The 20,721-nt window shown below is 43.2% G+C and overlaps 1 protein-coding gene across 1 annotated transcript; it reads left to right on the forward strand.

Annotated features, from left to right (window-relative positions):
- Nucleotides 1–453: 453 nt before the first annotated feature.
- Nucleotides 454–20,173, forward strand: LIX1L (limb and CNS expressed 1 like). The gene is made up of 6 exons (XM_060622259.2): nt 454–843; nt 10,316–10,479; nt 12,974–13,114; nt 17,179–17,274; nt 17,577–17,654; nt 17,993–20,173. The coding sequence occupies exons 1-6, from the start codon at nt 552–554 to the stop codon at nt 18,233–18,235; spliced, it is 1,014 nt and encodes a 337-aa protein (XP_060478242.1). The 5' UTR covers nt 454–551; the 3' UTR covers nt 18,236–20,173.
- The last annotated feature ends 548 nt before the right edge of the window (nt 20,174–20,721 follow it).

Genomic DNA, 20,721 nt, shown 5'->3' on the forward strand with positions numbered 1-20,721 from the left:
TCATTAAATGTCCTTCCTTGTTTTAGCTCCCCAACCCGTTGTATGTGATCTTGGAAAAGTAGAAGTGGGGAGTAACTCCTGAGTCTTGTTTCCTCATCTACATCTATGAAATGAAATCGTTGGACAAACGATCCCTAAGAATCCTCTCACTCTGTCTACGTACAATTCTCCTCAGCCTGGCATCCGGGCCTTCCCGGCACCCAAGCCTCGCCCCCGGGGTCTGACTTGTTTTCCAGGACTCCCCACAGGATTCCCAACGAAGCGCCCAGGATAAGCTTCTCCCTTAAAAAGAGTATCGCTTTGTCTCTTTGCAATTGGTTGCTCAGAACCTCCGCCCTCCTCCCTAATTTGCCTATGGCGGAGTGGAGCCCTCCAGCTCCCGCCCAGTCTCTGCTGATTCGTAGAGGACCTGGCTCGTCCCCGCCCCCGCTTGACTGACGGCGGGGCTGCGGCACCGCCTCAGTCCCTGGGCTCTCGCTGGCGGGGGGTGGCTGGGACCTTCAGCTCGCCAGGCTGGCAGGGTCGGGGCCGCTGCTCCACCGGCGGACGGGATGGAGACCATGCGAGCACAGCGGCTGCAGCCCGGAGTGGGCACCAGCGGGAGGGGCACTCTGCGAGCGCTTCGGCCCGGAGTGACTGGGGCCGCGGCTGCCACCGCCACACCCCCGGCAGGCCCCCCGCCCGCACCGCCGCCCCCCGCGCCGCCCCCGCCGCCCCTGCTCCTGTCCGGGGCCCCGGGGCTGCCGCTGCCCCCGGGCTCCGCCGGCAGCCCCGCGGTGCTGCGGGAGGCCGTGGAGGCGGTGGTGAGGAGCTTCGCCAAGCACACGCAGGGCTATGGCCGAGGTGAGTCTGCGGCTCTGGCCTCCTGCGGGACACCCTCTGTAGAGGAGCCTTGCTCCCATAGTCCTCTGGATCGCTTTTCCTGGCGCAGAGCCCTCACATGCATTTCCTTTTGGGGAGTTTCCTTCTGGGCTACACACACACACACACACACACACACACTCTCTCTCTCTCTCTCTCTCTCTCTCTCTCTCTCTCACTTATACACACCTCTCCCCGCCTCCTCTTTATTGAGGTACTACTATATTCTCCACGGACCCCTTTTTACAAATAACAACCCTCTTTTCTTCCCAACCTTTTCTCCTTCAGAAATGGAATTCTTCCTGTAGCTTAATACCTTCACATCTCTTTGCCTTTGAGGACCCGTCCCCATTGTGTAGGATCCTATCTTTTATCTCAGATCCAAGGCATTTCTCACCCTCTCAACATTTCTTCTGTGATCTCAGCAATTCCTGCCCCCCCCCCCCGCCCGCCATTAATTTATCCCACCTACTTAATCTTTCTTTTTAAAGATTTTTATTTTTTAAGTCATCTCTATACCCAGCATGGAGCTGGAACTCACAACCCCCAGATCAAGAGTCACATGCTCCAATGACTGAACCAGCCAGGTGCCCCTCCATCTATCTCCTTAACCTTGACTTTTGAATAATTTTCTTACTTACCCCTCACCCTGAAATTTCCAGTGCAGCTTCAGAATTGCTGGGGGAATTAGGTAGTGCCTTCACAAGTCACTTAAAATTGTGCTTTTAAATCTGGAACCATACCATTGAGCCCATACCAGCCTCCTGTGACTTAGTACCTCACTTTGGTGTCTTTTTAAGTACGGAGCCTCACAACTCTGGCCTCTCTGTCTGTCTGGCTCTGTTTTCCTGGCCCTTTCCCAGAAACTGAGGATAAATCCCAGGCTTTGGCTCTCTCAATGTTAAATTCTGTGGAAATGAGCCAGGCAGAAACCCTATTTCCATTAGAAATCTTCATCTTACAGATGCCTAATTTCTAGGGTTTCTGAGAAAGGGACTGTGAGGATTTTCTTTGTTGTTTTTGTTTAATCAGTGCAGAATTTCCTGAGTTTGAGCTCCAGATTTATAGTGTAACAAGTAACACAATATAGTGAGGGGTGTGGGATACAGAATTTAGGTCTGGAGTTTCTGAGACATCATTTTTTTCTGCTTGGTTAAATCCTGCCTCAGCTGAAAGTGACTATATCTCTAACCTTCTAGTTGAACAATAATGCAAAGAAAGGTTGCAGGGCTTTCTTTGTAGACTGTAATGCCTTTTTTCCACCTCCCTATGAAAGTGTAGTGAAAAGAGCTTACGCGGGTTTCAGAGGCAGACAAGTGTGGGTTAAATCCCAAACTAAATCTCTGTCACTTGCCAGTTATGTTTTGGGGGAAGTGACTTAACCTCACCAAACTGCAGTTTCCTCAAGGGTTATTAGGGGGTTAAATGAGATATTGCACCTGACACACGATGGGAGTATTACCTCAAATTTATTGGTTCATATACCCTTGAAAGAACACATCTCATTTTCTCCCATTCTTAGATTCTGTCAGTGTAGATCCAAAGATTCTACAGTGTAGATCCAAAGAAATCAGATTTTTAGATCCATTTTGCTCTATGTGCCTAGTGATATGTTTACCATCAGTTTCCTTTAGTTCTTCAACATTTTGAACTCCTACCCTGGGGCTGGCACTCTGCTAGATGCTGGGAATGTAAATGCATGTGCTTCTGAAATTCATCATGATGGGAGATAGTTGTTTGTCTAGTTTAATTCCGAGATTTAACAGGGCCTCGTGATGGAACTGCCATCAGCTATTGTCCTGCTGCTGCTTCCAGTCTCTTTGAGACCAAGGGGAGGTCTTTGCCTCTGGGCATAGGGGCAATCACCCTAAAATGAACCCTTCTTCTTGGAAACCTACAGGCATTTATTAGAATTGTAGAGGAGTGTGCCCTCTTTCTTGTTGGTGTTACCTGGAAAGCCTCTGGTTTGGCATCTAAACTGAGAGTACTGTAAAAACTTTTTCATTTCCTTAGACAGGATGAAGAAGCAAGGGGATTTTACTGACAAAGAGCAATCAGTCAGGCTTCAGACTCCTTCTTCCAACCTCCCTACCTCCCACCACACTCCTCATTATTCCCGAGTTTCTCATTTCCAGTCTGGGTGTCCAGCCAGTACTTTGGGAGAGTTTGGCAGATAATTCAGCTTTAGGCAAGCCAACTCTCTGCCGATTTGGCTCAGAAGTCCTTCACCACATGGAATCACTTATTCTGCTTCGATTAATAGGCAAAAAAAAAAAAAAAAAAAAAAAAAATAGGGTATGTACCCACATACCCTTGTGACTGATGGCCCGGTATTTGGGGGCTGGCCCTATTCCCCTGAATATAATTCACCTTGATCTTTGCCCAGGCCATTATCTGATCCAGCAATGCTTTACTGTATCATCTTCAATTCATATCCTTCACCTTCTTCTCGACTGCTCCCAGATCACCTTTTCTAGTCACAGTCTTTAGATTTACCAGCATGCATGTGGGACCACAGCATTTGTTTTAAAAACACAAAAACCAAAACAAAACTCTTCTGTTATTTCACCCATCTGTCCTATACCTCTCCCCTCGCCTCCACCCTCAATCCCCACCCAAGATACACACATAACTCAGTATGCTGTAGGATTTTAATCAGCTTGTGGTGCACAGGGTTTGGAATCAGAGAACCTGGCCCTGTCAAACAGTGGCTATGTGATCTTGGATAAATTGCTTAATCTCCCTAGGCCTCATCTGTTCCATTCATTGGACAAATATTTATTGACCACCAGATGCTGTGGTGAACAAGACAGATACTGAGTCCCTATCTTCATGGAGCTCACAGTCCACTTCACAGAGTATGTGTGAAGGTTAATGGTACAATAAGGCAGGATAGTGCACCAGAAAGAGGGTTAGCTGTGAGGCAAACATTGGTTCTAAATCCTGGTTCTGCCACTGTGGCCTGTTCCTTAACGTGTTCACTTTTTTTTTTTTTTTAATGTTTTTCTTTTATCAAAGTTTATTTATTTATTTTGAGAGAGAGCACAAGCGGGGGAGGGGCAGAGAGAGGGAGAGAGAGAGAGAGAGAGAGAGAGAGAGAGACTCCCAAGCAGGCTTCCCACTGTCAGTGCAGAGCTGGAAGGATGCGGGACACAAACCCACTAACTGTGAGAGCAGATCGTGACCTGAGCCAAAATCAAGCGTCAGATGCTCAACAGACTGAGCCACCCAGGCGCCCCTCAAGATCTGATTTTTTAAATAAACTCTACACCCAATGTGGGGCTCAAACTAACAACCCCAAGATCAAGAATTGCTTGCCCTTCTGACTGAGCCAGCCAGGTGCCCCAGCTTGTTCACTGTTTGAAAAATGGGTATTATAACACTTACCTTGATAGTTTTGTGCGGATTAAATGAGGTAATGAGCATAAACCACACAGCACGCAGTTAGGATTCAATGGTGGTTGCTATTATTATGCATTTGGAAACCCTTTGAAAACTGCAGATGATGGGTATTGGTAGCATTACCATTGCCTTTGCCCCTTTTTACTCATGGCATGTACTCCCCTTCTGATGTGGACAGCTGGCAGTCTCTAAAACTGGCATGATAGACTGAATGACCAAGTCACTTTGCTTACTCTGTAACTTCTGGATTGCCCTCTTGAAACCTGTATCTTTGAAATTGTTGCTCTCCCTTGATATCACAGTATGGTTACGTGATTGGACGTTCTGCCCAGCTACTTACTCCACTAGGTTGAACGAATGAATCTTGTGTGGTATTTTCTGTTTCATCGTCATTCCTTTTCCTCAGAACCACAGCTTTTTTGCTGATAAGTGACTATGGAGTTAAAAGGCTGGATATTTCCAATTTGGGGGATGTTGGATTAGACCTGTGTTGATTTCCTGTAGCTGTTCTAACAAATTATTTCACATCTGGGGGATTAACACAACAGGAATGTATTCTGTCACAGTTCTGGAGGTGAGAAGTCCAAAATCGGTGTCAGTGGACCAAAATCAAGGTGTCAGCAGGTCTGTGCTCCCCTATCCCCACCAAAGGCTCTAGGGAAGAAACTGTGACCTTGCCTCTTCCAGCTTCCGGGGGCTGCCAGCATCCTTGGCTTGTGACAGCATCACTCTGATGTCTGCCTCTGTGTTCACACTGCCCTCTCTTCTTCTGTGCTTCATCAGTTCTCCTTCCCGAAGGACCCTTGTCATTGCATTTAGGGTCCACCCAGATGATCTGGGTTAATCACCCCATCTCAAGTCCTTAATCACATCTATAAAGTTTTTGCCACCTGAGGTGACATTCACAGGTTCTAAGGATCACAGCATGGACATCTTAGCAGGGGGCATTTTTCAGCCTACCATAGTCCTCTCCTAAAGTCACTGTCATCTTGCAATCCCTTCCTTCCAAGGAGTTTATGCACTATCGGCTATTCAGGGGCATGTTTTACAAGTTGAAAATAGGAAGCATCAGATGGAATATTGTTAACTAGCTTCCCTATCTTCAAAATAATGTGAATTAAGCTGGGCCAGCCTACTCTCGCCATCCTGTATGACCAGGGAGAATCTTCTCATTCATCTCTCAATTGTATTAGCTATTAAAAAAATGTTTATTTATTTTTGAGAGAGAGAGAGAGAGAGAGAGAGAGAGAGAGAGAGAGAATGTGTCCGTGCACGTGCAGGAGAGGCAAAAAGAGAGGGAGACAGATGATCCAAAGTGGGCTTGGCACCGACAGCAGAGAGCCGGATGTGGGCTCAAACTCACTAACCTTGAGATCATGACTGAGCTGAAGTTGATCGCTTAACCAAATGAGCCACCCAGGCACACCTCCATTAGCTATTTATTCGTGCTCTCTCACCACAACATTGTATTTATTTTTATGATATAAATTTTTTTAATGTAATTTCATGTGTTGTTTTAATGGTTTCACTCTGGTTTAATGATTTCACTGTATGACAGTTGTACAATCTGTACCTCTCATCCCATTTCAACATTAATATTTTATCTCCTAAGGACCAAAACCAAAATTAGTCTTTTTGTTATTGTTCAACATCATGGTACAAACACTTAAATATACCTCACTATTGGGGTGCCTGGGTGGCTCAGTCGGTTGAGCGTCCGACTTCAGCTCAGGTCATGATCTCCTGGGTTTGTGAGTTTGAGCCCCATGTCACGCTCTGTGCTGACAGCTCAGAGCCTGGAGCCTGCTTCGGATTCTGTGTCTCCCTCTCTCTGCCCCTCCCCCACTCATGCTCACTCGCTCTCTCTCTCTCTCTCTCTCTCTCAAAAAATGAATAAATATTAAGAAAAAATTTTTTTAATGTACCTATCTTGGTCTTTCTTGTCTCTTTTAGTCCAGCATCCTCCAGTGACTCCTAAAAAGCAATTGTAGGTGTCAGATGTGTACGTCTTGGTCATTGCTAACCCTCGCACCTCACAGTTCTTTAAGCATCCTCATGTAAACCATTAGATGCATGGTTCCTCACTGGAAATCTGATAAAACCTATGGGCGCCCTCTCCCCCACCACATACTCTACACACACACACATGACTTCATTGTGGGTTTTAGGGGGCTTGTGAATTCCCATGAGGCTCAACCATGGACCAGGTCTTGGACCAAATTGGCATCAGGATGTCTTACACATTCAGTCTCTAGCTCTGTCACAGGTGTGTGACCTCAAGCAGGTCATTTCCCCTTCTGTGGCCTGAATTGGACTAGATGGTCTCTGAAGTCCCTGTCAGCTCTAAAAATCAAAGAGCCTGTGAGGTATTTCAAATGCAGATCACAGCTCATTGCTTTTCTCCCGATCGTTTAATTCTGCCCAATTTCCCATTTCATCCATTTCTGACATAAGACTCCCTATCTCCTTTGGCTTTGAATAATTGTTAAAAACTAGTCCTGCACTGTGTACCAAGAGAGATTTAACTGGATATCAGAATGGACATATGCTTTTTCATAGGATCTTCCCGTTTACAATGGTTTCCTCCCCTTTCTCTTTATTTCAATATTCTCCCTGTTGTTTGCATGTCAGGAGAGCTGTCACCCAACGCATTGTGCTAAATTGTCTCAAAGAGGGAACTGGGGCTGAAAAGATCTCAATGGAAAGAACAAAGATGGCTAAGCTTTCTGGGCAGCAGTGACCTCTGAAGAGCCCCTGCCAAAACTAAGGGTGGGAAAGACAGAGTTTCCTTTTAATGCTGCCTTTTAATGGAAGAATGAACATTCTAAAAAGTCAGTTAAATATAGGGTGTTAGGAAAGAGCTTGCGCGGCTTTCAAGCTCTGGCTGGTGCAGGGAGTGCTTGCTTCAGTTGCAGAGCAGGGAAATACCAGTTATTTCTGGCCACTAGGTTTGGGACACCTCGCTGGCTGGGGATTTGTATTATTCACCTTTGCGTCCCTAATACTTAGAATAGAGAGCTATGTACATATTAAGTGCTCACACTTTCTGCCTAATGTGTGTGTGGCAGCCATGAAAATGTGCTATTCATATCTCCTGCTGCAGGGGCATAACTGACTGGCAGCCTTAAGCTGCTGTCCTCTCTGTGTCCATCACCTCATGTGCACCGAGGCCACACATCCTGCAGGCTGCCCTCAGTCAGCGACCGAGCCCAGCAGGGGCACTAACTGAGGCACATGTTGGTACAATGTGGGATTTCTCCGGCTTGGGGACTTCCCTCTGGCCTGGCCAAACCTTTCTTGGAAATGCACTGCCAGCTGCGTCTCTCATATCCAGACCTTCTTTCCCACCCCCCTTCCATAGGTGTCAGACCTTCAATCTGGGTCTGAAGCCTCTCCCTTCTCCTACTTCCTTTCCAATAAATCTCTTGCATGTTTATCCCATCTTGGTGTCTTCTCCTTGGCAGACCTAAACTAACACAATATAAAAGAATGAATGAGTCCTTGTAACTGAGAGTAGAGAGTGGTCATGTTGGAAGATAATGAAGAAGGCATTTGATCATTTATTATTATGAGGCTTTTGTTAAAGCCACTTGAAATGTCTGGAACCCTGAAGTCAAAGTGATTCTTTCCAAAGGAAAACTGATCTCATCCTTCCTTCTGTCTTAAGCCCTTCAGTGGCTTCCCACTGCTGTTAAGATAAAGCCATTACTCTAGCGTGGCCTGCAAGGTCCACTTTGGTCTGGTTCCTGCTTCCTTTTGCAATCTTATCTTGCACGACCCTTTCCCTTGCTCTCACTTTTTGAACCACACTGGTCCCTTTATTTTCTGTCTTTTCTGCTGCTACAGACCCTTTGTGTGTGTTATTCCTTCTGTTCAGAACTCTTTCTCTTACCTTTTTGCCTAGTGAATTCATACTCATATCTGCACTTAAATATCACCTTGGCTAGGTAGCTTTCTTTGGCCTTCTCCATGAGGTCAGAAGTCCCTATGACCTTTCCCATCTACCAGACTCCTTTATAGCACTGATCACAGTTGCGATTTTTCATTTGCTTGAGATATCTGGTTAATCTCTTTCTCTCCCTGTTTTTTTTTTTTTTTTTAACGTTTATTTATTATTGAGACACAGAGAGAGACAGAGCATGAGCATGGGAGGGGCAGAGAGAGGAGGAGACACGGAATACGAAGCAGGCTCCAGGCTCTGAGCTGTCAGCACAGAACCCAACACGGGGCTTGAACTCACAAACCACGAGATCATGACCTGAGCCGAAGTCAGACGCTTAACTGACTGAGCCACCCAGGCACCCCTCTCCCTCTTTGTTTTATTATTATTTTTAATGGACGGGGTTTTTAATTTTTTTTAAGTTTACTTATTTATTTTAAGAGAGAGAGCATGCGCATGTGCAAGCAAGCACACAAGCAGGGGAGGTGGGGAGGGGCAGAGAGAGGATCCCAATCAGGCTCCACACTGTCAGGAGCCTGATGTGGGGCTCGATCCCATGAATCATGAGACCGTGACCTGAGCCGAAATCAAGAGTTGGATGCTTAACTGACTGAGCGACCCAGGCATCCCTCTCACTTCTTCTTTAGGTTGTAAACTGCATAAGGAAGAGGAACAGGTATGGTTTTGTTCACTATTGTAGCCTAGCATCCAGCACATAGTCTAACACAGAGTAGGTACTCCATACATATTTGTGCAATGATTTTGCCCAAGTATGGGGGGATGAGGGGAACTATTCTGGAACACAGTCTTGAGTCTGGGGTTTGATTTTACCCTAATACATTAGCTGGCTACTGTTTGCTAGAAGTGGCAGAAGTCAAGAGACTTCTGGGTCAGAGACAAAGGACTTTATTGCTCATAATACAACAGGTAGCATAAGCATCAGATTTGTTTGCATCAGTTCCCCTTGCCTCCCAAGTCTGACGTGAAGGGCTCAGGTGGATGCTTGCACAGGCCATAGGTCACATTACAGAAGAAGAATGCTGAGCTGGAGGAACCTGCCATGTCATTGTAGGCAGTAAGCAGGCTTGTTCTTTGTCCCAGAGGGAGACGTTACCTCATCCCTTGGGTTTCTTGCTGCAAACACAATCCTGAGAAATGGCCCAAGTAAAGAGCAGCCAAGTCCTTGAAATCTTGGCATACCCAGCAAGCTGGAAAGGACCACAAGAGACCTGTGAAGGAGAGTCTCCCAATATACAGTTCCTCCAAAAACCACTTAAACCTAGGGAAATCCTCAGAAGAGAAATTCATGCTCAAACACACACACACACACACACACACACACACACACACACACAGTGTGTGTGTGTGTGTGTGTGTGTGTGTGTGTGTGTGTGTGTGTATCATATAAAATTCCAAGATGGAAAAGGAATCTGGCTATGGGTTTGCTCACCAGAAGCACAGGTTTGAGAATGGCTAGAAGGACCACATTTCCTTGAGTGGCAGTATCACATGAGGTTTAGGAACATTGACTCTGGAACCAAGACAGCGTGGGTTTGAATTCTTGCTCTGCTACTTTCTCGCTATTATATCCTTGGGCAAGTCATTTAACTTCTCTATGTCTCACTTCACTCATCTGTAAAATGGGGATAATAAAAGTACCTGCCTCATAAGGTTTTTGTGATTAAATAGGTAAAGCACTTAAGGCAGTGCATGACACACAGGAAGCGTTCAGTAAACGCACTTCTCGTGCTGGTGTTTATTACTCTAGGCCACCTGACCAATTGTGGAATGATTACTTGCACTTCATCAGGTGGGGATAATGGTCTGCTGACCTGGAAACTCTGCCTCCAATATTTAAGTTATTCTGCTTTGGTGTTAGGACTAACCAAAATGTGAACTAGAGAGGTGGTGTAGGAGGCCAGGCATCCTCTGGTCTTCCTGTGCAAATGCTTTAATCAGAGTCTAGGTTTATAAGTTTAAATGCTTTTAATCGGTAAGGAGCTAGGGCAGGTCAGACCCTTCATGTCAGTATAGGATACAGATACTGTATGGAAGCACAGAACTACTTTTGAGGTGTTCTCATTGCTGAACTTAACTGCTTCTCTTTTGCAGTGAATGTGGTGGAGGCACTTCAGGAATTCTGGCAGATGAAGCAGTCCCGTGGGGCAGACTTGAAGAACGGGGCTCTGGTGGTTTATGAAATGGTTCCCTCCAACAGCCCTCCTTATGTCTGCTATGTCACTCTGCCCGGGGGAAGTTGCTTTGGGAGCTTCCAGGTAAGAGTTCCAAGGTGGCAGTAGCAAGGAGAAATGCTTAGGTGCTAGCGGTGGTTTTCTCCATCACTTTGGCCATTAAATCTCTGTCAGAAATCACATATTTGAGGACCTGAAACCAATTCTGGGCAGATCATTCTGATCAGCATCTGAGGCTCATTTAACCACAAAAGAACCTCAGTGGCTTTTCTTTCAGCCTACAAAAACTCACACCCACTTTGAATTTGAGCAGTTATGAATACGCCCTTAGTATATCCAGACTACCAGCACCTGCCCCATGTTCTAATCTGTCCAACTTCCTGCCATCTCTTTTTGAGAACACAGAGTAATATTCCTTATCCCCAGTACTTTTTCATAGGCAAATTACTCAAGAAAGCAATGTTTGTGTTCTTTAAGAGGCCAAAGTGGAGGGACTATGTATGGTGTAAATAGTATTCATCTAAGAATTAGAAGATCCAAATTCTCATCCCCCCTGCCCCCCCCCCCCACCCCCCGCCACCAGCAGGCAAGTCAGGTAAATTATCTGGGCCTCAGTTTCCCCATCTATAAGATGAAGGAGATAGGTTAGATTATTTCTAAAGTCTTTCTAGTGCTAGCATTCTACAATTATATGAAAGAGCTGTGATATATGATGATGGAGACTGGTTGTTATTATAGGGTAAGAAGAAATTTGACTAGTGTGAATGTTATCATCAAAGATGGATTTTTTACATCGACCATAGGAAGGTAGCCTTCTGAGATGTCAATATAGAGTCTGAATAGGAATTTAGAGAAGATAATAGACATTTTGTTCTGTTTCTAAGGCTTGTATAACCCTTAGACAAAGGTATAACCCCTGCTATGTGCCACCTTGAACTTCCCTTATCATGTTACTTATCATGACATATCATAATTATTTCACCTAGTGGATTATGCTCCATGGAGGTAGAGATTATGTCTGTCTTCTTTCTCAGTCAGTTTTAGATCTTTACCACCCACTCAGCACACAGCAAAGAGTAGACATTTAATAAATCTGTGGCATGAAACAGGGCCATTGCAGTTCAGTTCCTGCCTCAAACAGAAAAGTCCTGAAGAGGCTTCATTTCAAATAAGGTGACTAATTTTTTTCCCCTCAGAACCCCAACAATTTCAGAGAAATAAATATATGCTCAGGATGACTAATGTTTCTTCTTTCTCTCCTAGAGAATAAGATCTCCCCTTCCTTCTCTCACCTCATCTTATTGTTGAATAAAGATTTGATAATTTTATGGTGATGCCCATAATTGGATCATTATAGTCATTTGATTTCTGTTATTTCCCCCCAAAGAACAGTACTATCTATCTTGGCCTGTTTTAGCTTGTGTCTTCTATACCCACTTTGGCAGGTGAAATTTCTCCTGGTGGTTTTCTTCATGGATGGATGACCTTTCAGGAACAATACCATACTATAGAATGAGCAGCAGCCTAGTGAACAGAGAAGTAGGAATGGAGAAATTGCAGAAGACAACTCAGGGTTAATGTACCAAGCTCCATATTCTGTCTCAGAGACACCTGTCAGCTAAAGAAAATCGGGAGTTATTGATATTAAGGTGGTTAAGTAGTGAACATATCCTGGTCTACTTTTAAAAGCCATAACATTACTTTCTTCCTTTCCTCTGACCCTAATCATAAATGACAGGAGACACAGGCCTTTGAGGCAGCCAGTGATGATGAATTATATAAACAAATACTATGGGGATTTGAGGTTGAGTGATTTAAGACTTCTGAAAATCAGGCTTGGTCTATGATATCTATGTTGGAGACAATGTAAAAAACATGAATTAACTTTTAATATTTTCTTGCTTTGTTCAGGTCAGCTTTCCTTCTCCTTGCTACCCCTCTCCTCCTTGCTTCCCCTGGGGGGAAAAAGACTACACATTCCTTCTTCAGACCTTGGGCTCTGCTCAGGGATAGCTCATTGACTCACTGCATTAGTGGGGGAACTGCCTGCTCACAGCGAAAAGTGAAGTCCAAGAATCCTGGATGGGCGCTTCTGGTAGAGACTAGAGGCCTCCTCTGCAGAAGCAACCTAGAGAAGACCTATTCTACTCCTAGCTTATCTAGAGGGATGAAAAGAAATCTTGCCTGTGCATGGAACAGGAGAGCAAGATACAAATTTCTAACAGGCTGGCCAGATTCTGGCTTTTGAGTAATTAATTCTGTTGACAGTTGAAACGGGCGTATTTTTTATATCCAGTGGTTACATGCTGACTTCAGCAGCCTTCCTCATTCTGCATTCAATTTGGTATGAGCTATAGCCGTCTCCAGTTCCTTAATGACTTCAGGATGTTGAATCAAAATTATGTTTCCAAATGCCTCAACCATTTTACAAAACAAACTTTGGAGGGTATACTGTACAAACTGATTTTTCCAAAGACTACCCAAGTGTCTTCTATCCTAATGTTTCCCTCCCACTGTTCCTTCCTTTCTCTCTCAGACACACATATATACATATTTTCTCTCTCTCTGTCCTGCCTAGTTTTGCCCCACAAAAGCTGAGGCCCGGCGGAGTGCTGCAAAGATTGCACTGATGAATTCTGTGTTTAATGAACACCCTTCCCGAAGAATCACTGATGAGTTCATTGAGAAGAGTGTCTCTGAGGCCCTGGCATCTTTCAATGTAAGTTACAGGGAGTTCAAAGAAAAGAAAGTGGGGGATGGGAGAACTGGCTGGCTGGGAAGTCTTGTAAATCACTGGGAATCAGAGTGGGATTTCTTGTTTTCTTTCCTGTATAGACAGGAATTTATTTTCTGTCGATCTTGCATATTACATGCTCCCTATGTCTCAATCACTGATTCTATGTGTATGTTTATGTTTTTGTTGGTATTTTGCCTCTTTCATTGTATCTCTTTGGTATCTAGAAACCTTTAATTCAAGATTTGTGGAATTTTAGAGATATTTCAAAATAAAACCTGAGCTTGAATTTTGCTTTTCCCAATTTTGGTTTAAGACCTTACTCCCTTCTTACTTCACTGTTCTTTTTTTTTTTTTTTTTTTTTTTAATTTTTATGACTTTTCTTATTGCCATTCATCTCTGTGACCTCTCCTATTAATAAAGAACACTTTATAATACAGTGTCTTAGTTTTTATTTTTTTCCTTTCCATGAATGGGGTGGGTAATTTTTTTACTCTCTTTCAAAAGAATGTTCCTTCAAATGATGATGATGATGATGATGATAATGATGATGATAATCACAGCTAATCCTAATTGAGTATTTACTTTGTGTCAGGGACTGTTCCAGGGGATTTATGTGTATTTTATGTCATTTGATCATCACCATAATGCTCTGAGATATAAGAACTATTAGTACCCCTGTTTTACAGATAAGGAAACTAAAAACATAGAAGTGAAATTTTGCCTGAAGGGATGTAGCTAGAAAGTGGTAGAGCCAAGACTGGAACCCAAGTCGACTCAGAATTTTCTAGCTTAGGGGTGCATCCTGGAAATGAACACTGCCTTCTCTCTTCCTTCCTGCAAGTTCACTGATAGGGTGATAGGGTGAAAGTCTGACCAATTTTCTGTTTCTGTTCTCTTTGAAGTTAAGATGTAATTACATATACTAAACCACTTCAGTTATCTGTTTGTGTATTTATTAGTGTTGAACACTTTAGATAATAAGTTGGCTTCCCTCTGTTACCCATCTGATTTCCTCCCATTTCTCTTTGCCCTGGTCAGAAGTATCTACAAGGAATAAAAACAATTTTTTATATTGATCAAAGCCAATTAAATTAAGAAAGTACATTTATCACTCTTAAGTCACCTAATATATTATAAAGTGAAACACTGGTTTGGATTATAGAAAGCAATGCTTATAAGCATGGACTCTGAGTTCATCATTTTGAAATTATGGTTCTACTAGCTATGTGGCTTTGAGCAAGTTACTTAATCTAAGTCTCAATTTCCTCATCTGTAACAATTATACCTGTAGGATTACTGGATAGAAGAGAATATATTTAAGCACTAAGCACGTGTTACCTGTTTTGATGCCTTTGGATGCAAATAATAGAAAAATCTTACTTCAAACTGACTTAAGAAATACACCAAGAAAGGAAATTTACTCTCTAACATGACAGGAAGTCCAGAAGTAGAGAAGATTTCAGGGCTGGTTGATTCCATGGCAAGAATGTCATCATCTACTAGCCAAATTCTTTCCATCTCTCCATTCAGCCATCCTCTAGATACTGTCTTTGTCCTTGGCTGGCTCCCTTCAGATGCAAGGGTGCAAGATGACTACAGAATTTCACATATTAAATACAGATATAACCATATTCAAAGACAGAAAGACACCATCTTTCTTTCTTTCTTTCTTAAGTAGGTAGGCTCCACACCCAATGTGGGGCTTGAACTCAAGACCCTGAGATTGAGTTGCATGCTCTACCAACTGAGCCAGTCAGGTGCCCTGAGACCTTCTTTTAGTACCTCTTTAGTAGTAAGGAATCTTCTCCCAGAATCCCGCCAGTAGACCTTCCTTCTACTTCCTAATGGCCAGAATTCCCACCTTAAAACCAATTACGAGCAAAATGGGTTAGGATTTACCCACTGAAATTAGAGGATAAAATCACTCTTCCCTGAGGGAGATACATGGGAGATGGTAGGTAGTAGAACAAGATTAAGGTTCTATAGTAAAGGAAGAAGGAAACAGATGTCGGCTAGGTCACCAGCAGTGTCTACTACAAAGTGTTTAGGAAACATATTGTTTTTATTCTCTGCCAATATTTCTATTTGCCTAACCCCTCAAAACTGAGAATTTAATAGATTGCTCATTAATTTCCCAATGGAATCGCCATACTCCAAATCACATTGATTTCAGGGCACCTGGGTGGCTCAGTCAGTTGGGGGTCTGACTTCGGCTCAGGTCATGATCTCATGGCTTGTGAGTTCAAGCCCCGCCTCGGGCTCCGTGCTGACAGTTCAGAGCCTGGAGCCTGCTTCAGATTCTGTGTCTCCCTCTCTTTCTCTGTCCCTCCGCTGCTCATGCTCTGTCCCGGAGCAAGGACTGGGATAGATGGGCTCCTCTGCCCGCAGCTTCTTCTGTATACCCCAGTTGGCTGTACAGAGATAATCATTACTTTCTATGTACTATATCATGGAAAACTCTGGAGGTACTGAATAAGGTACCATATTGAATGATTATAGGCAACCATGAAACAGGTTAATTGCTTCAGGGCCCTAAATGCTAATAGTGAAGGTTACCTTTTTCCTTCCTCTCTGTAGCTTTTCTTTTTTAAATCCAAATTTTGTGTTCTTTGCTTCACCATGAAGATTAACTACTGGTTGGCATGTTGCTTCTCATAAGCCACAAAATAATATGGGTTGATCTTGTGTGACTTCTTGTTGATTCTAGCAGAGTGAAAACAAATAAGCCAGCACATAATGATATACTTACTAAGCGCATGGAATTATTATAATACATATACAGTACAGCCCCATGGAGAAGTGCCCCATAATAAACTGAATTTGGATATAACTTGATTGGCTCCTCACTTCTACCTAGTCCCCTTTCTCAAAGAGAGCAGAATCTTGGGAGGCGTGGAGCAGGGATGGTGGTGCAGAATGGGCTAGAAAGATTAGGCAACTTGTCAGGAAGCAGAAGGAGAAAGTTGGGTCCCTGTGTTCCCAGAAGTCTCCTGGTTTTATTTTCCTAAAGCAGCTGCCCTTATTTTGGAAGTCCCAGCCAGCCCCAGGGTCTGGAATTATCCCCAGTAATATTAAACCGCCATCAAGTACCACTAAACCAAAGCCAGTACCAGAATGGATTTGGATTGTGTAACTGGATACCAAGTCTAGTATAATAATGTACCACATTTTATATAATTGGAGTTTTAAAACCACATTTATCCCTTTTTAAATAATTTCTTATTTAATTCTCAAAACAATCTTAGGAGATAGATCTGTGATCATTCCCATTTTACAGATGAGGAAACAGGAACAGAGAGGTTAAATGACTTCCCCAAGGCCTCAAGATTAGTAGGAGATCCAGTCTATACCGTATTGTTTGCACAGGCAATGAATCTTAGTTCTATCCCCACAGGGTCATGTAACCACTAGAACACACAAGCCAAATGTCTAAGAGGCCAAACTGCTACCCAGAATTTACTATGCTTTATGGCTCCTACTGTTTCCCTTGAAAATGCATTTGCCCAATTATCCTCTAGGCTAGTCCAATCCTGTGTGTTGGACTCACTCTGTTATTTTGGCTAAATCGGGGTTCTTCTCTATGTTTCAGTGTTCCCTCTTTGTAAGATAGGGAAAATCAGATTGACCTCTGTCACTTGAATTAATATGTGTGATGACTTTGGAGTCTTCTAGGTCTATGCTGACCAGCAGAATAGCCACCAGCCACATGTAGCTGTTAAACACCTGATATGTGGCTAGTATGAATCAAGATGTGCTGTAAATGTGGAAGAGACTTCAGATTTTGAAACCCTGGTATAAGAAAAAGAGTGTAAATATTTCATGAAAAATTTTTATGCTAAGTATAGCTAAATTATATTTTGAATATATTAGCTTAAATAAAACATGCTATTTACATTAATTTTACCTGTTTATTTTTACTTTAACGTGGCAACTAGAAAATGTTACATTAGATTGGGGGCTTGTGTTATATTTCTACAGGACAGTGCTGCTTGAGGTGATAATCCTGATTGAAAATCTATTTGTCTTTTCCTTTCCTCTGTTACAGGGCAACAGGGAGGAAGCTGACAACCCAAACACAGGGATTGGTGCCTTCCGATTCATGCTGGAATCCAACAAGGGCAAGTCAATGTTGGAGTTCCAGGTACTATGGCTCTCATAACATGGATCAACCTGCATTTATATTATATTATATTATATTATATTATATTATATTATATTATATTTCCTTCTAATCCCTAACTCATTGATCATCAGTTGGAAGGGAAGGGAGAGAAAGTTAGAATATTTTTCAATATATAAATACCTTCCTTCCCCAAAGGGCACATCAGAGTTGGTATAAGAGATGCTTACATAAATACATTCTGTAAAAGGTCCCCCATGTAATTGTGATGCAAACCCTCAATATAAATCACTGTTCTGGCACTTCATATCTTCTTCCTCCAGGAACTAATGACAGTTTTTCAGCTGCTGCACTGGAATGGCAGCCTTAAGGCCATGAGGGAGAGACAGTGCTCTCGGCAGGTAAGAGACCCTGTCTGTGAGAGGAGTCTTGCAGAAGGACTATTTCGAGGTGGCTGTTATGTTAGACATAAGCAGGCCTATAGTTACCAGGTTGTGAATCCTGAAAGCCTCAAAGTACCCTCTTCATTCCTAACATCTTTCCTATTTAGATCTTAACTGTAGCTCTTTTGCCTGCCTCGCTTCCCCCACGGGGAGTTTCCCTTAAGAGTTATCTCCTTAAAGGACTTACGTGCTGACTTCAGTTAGGACTCCAAGGCTAAGAGTTCCTCATCCCCTTGGGTCCATTTGGTATGAACCTTGACTTTGTCAGTAACCTTCATTTTCCTTTCCCCTTGCAGGAAGTGTTGGCTCATTATTCACACCGGGCCCTGGATGATGATATTCGCCATCAAATGGCATTGGACTGGGTGAGCCGGGAGCAGAGTGTGCCAGGGGCACTGTCTAGAGAGCTGGCCTCTACTGAGCGGGAGCTGGACGAAGCTCGGCTGGCAGGCAAGGAGCTGCGCTTCCACAAGGAGAAGAAAGATATTCTCCTGCTGGCCGCTGGGCAGTTGGGCAATATGCATTCCTCCAACTGCTAGGCGTCCATGCACATACTCCCCATCCTCTCCAGGCTCTTTTTGATAATGTCTTTTCTAAGACTTAGTATGATTTCTGTACATACTTTCTCAATTTTATACTTTAAAATATAGATATATATATGTATATGTATAAATTCTACACTCAGATCCCAATTTGCTGAGAGATCCCTTTTCTTCTAGTTTTTGGATGTAGTTTCCTTTGAAACATCCCCATTCCACTTTGTAAAAAGAGCAGGCTGTCTTCAGAGCTTTGTTGGTGCTTATACTCCCAGCTCTGTGTAGTCATTTCAATAGCACAAAATGATTGACAAAGTGTTCTTATAATCTAACAGGGAGTTTGAATAAGGTCTGTGTGCCCCACCCTCACCCTCAACCTCATTCCTGCTTTCTCTTGGACTCCAAACAGGGTACGAGTATGAAGGCTTTGGCTTGAGTTTATCTTGAGTTAGGCCTACTTAGTACTGAGCTGTTCCTCCAGTGACTAGACATTTCCTTGCCTAGACTCCCCACCGACCGCTTCCCGCCACTCCCTTACTCCTCCTCTGCCTCCAAGCGGTACTTCATTTTGAGACTTCCTTTATTAATTTGGAAGGAAGTAGACAGCTGCTTTCTCATTGTTCAAATTATTCCTGAGAAACTTCCCAGGAAGAAGAGAGGAATTATAAACACAAAACTAGGTGTTTATCACCTAAGTTGCTTCTGGGGCATAGATACCATACCAGCTTCCCGGGTGTGTTCTTGCTCCAGAAGGGATCAGCATTGAAGCCTCTTCCAATATTCCCTCTTCACTCCTCTCTGCTCACCCAGCTTCACTGAACCCTGTGTTTAAACCTTCCTGTCTGCAGAAATGGGTAGGAGGGAAAACATATTTCCCAACTCTGTCTCTTCCCTTCATGTTGCTCTTTGGAAACATTATTTGTCCTCTTTGGTGAGGGCCGTGTTCCTCTCTCTCCCACAAAGTTGCTGCTGTTTGCTACCTTTGATGTCCATAGATTCACAGTTGTTTTCTCTCTTTTCTTTCCTCTTCTTCCACGTTGGTTATTAGAGCAAGAGTTGATCAAGAAAGTTAGTTGCAACTGGCATTATGGCACTTCCTAACTGGAACCCTGGGGAGACTGCAGGAGGGAAAAGAGACTACATGATCAACTGTGTTTTTAAGACCCTCTGCCTCCCACCCCCAATCTCTCTCCTGGGTGAAATAGGGGAGAAATATCTGGAGTACAGCTAAAGCATTCCTCTTTGGGAGAATTTTTTATAGGTCTCTCAAAGATGTGTTTTCCCTTTGTTTCTATAAACTCCTTTATACTATATTATAGTTCAGTGCACTTTCTAAAATGTGCTTGGGATGTTTCCTGTTTCTGCAAAATTGGACTTTCCATTCTATGATTATACACTTTGTTTTTAGAAATAGGTTAGGAAATAGGCCACAATTTGCTCTTTTGGATCAGACAGGGATAAGATGAAAATCAGCTTTTTTGCTTTTGAAATCATCTTGGTGATCAGTACATATGGGATCAGTGGTAAGGAATCTAGCAACTGTTTTAGTGCTTGAAAGGGACCTCCTGGAATTCTCCAAGTCCCATCTCTGTACACGACGAAGCACATGTAGGGTAAGAGTAGAGGCTCCTATGTTAAATAACAGGTATGTCTACCCAGTTTTTATTGATATTTATAATCCAGACATCATAAACCCTCATTTCTCCTATGCTCCTTTCTCTGAGAAGTGTGAAGGGGTGTGAGTTGTGGGAAGAACTTCTCCTTTGCACCTCCTGGATTATTTTTCTCAAGTAACAACCAGTTAAGATCCCAAAGAACTAGAGAAAAATTGTTCCCTGATCTGTCCACTTTCATTGTTAAAGATTTTACTTATCTTTTTACTGCTTTCTATGTATTTTATATGTATAATTTTATACAATTAAAAATAGATTTTTGTCTAGTGAGCCAGATTGACTCTTTCTTAAGACATATGTATCAGAGGAGCTCTAAAACGACCCTTTCTTTTATAAACAGACTAAAAGATAATTTTGATTAGTATTTTTTGGGTGGCAGAAATAAGATTGTACTGTTGGGGGAAGGCATTCTGCTTCCCCTTCAGACATTTGAGGAACCTGGATTTTGTCACTGACCCTTTCTCTTCAAGCTCTACCCATTTCCACTAGCGAACTCACTCACCATGGTGACTTCAACTCTATCTTATACACCATTCTCAATCTCTTTCACCCTTTTGAGCTTTTACATCTATATTTCCATGACATCACCAATTGAATTTATCTTATTTTTAAAAATGTTTAAATGTTTATTTATTTTTGAAAGAGAGAGAGAGAGCAAGCAGGGGAGGGGCAGAGAGAGAGGGAGACACAGAATCCGAAGCAGGCTCCAGGCTCTGAGCTGTCAGCACAGAGCTGCATGTGGAGCTTGAACTCACAAGCAGTGAGATCATGACCTAAGCTGAAGTCGGTCGCTCAACCGACTGAGCCACCCAGGTG

This window comes from Panthera onca, chromosome C1, assembly GCF_046562875.1.
Source record: "Panthera onca isolate mPanOnc1 chromosome C1, mPanOnc1 haplotype 2, whole genome shotgun sequence".
NCBI lineage: Eukaryota > Metazoa > Chordata > Mammalia > Carnivora > Felidae > Panthera > Panthera onca.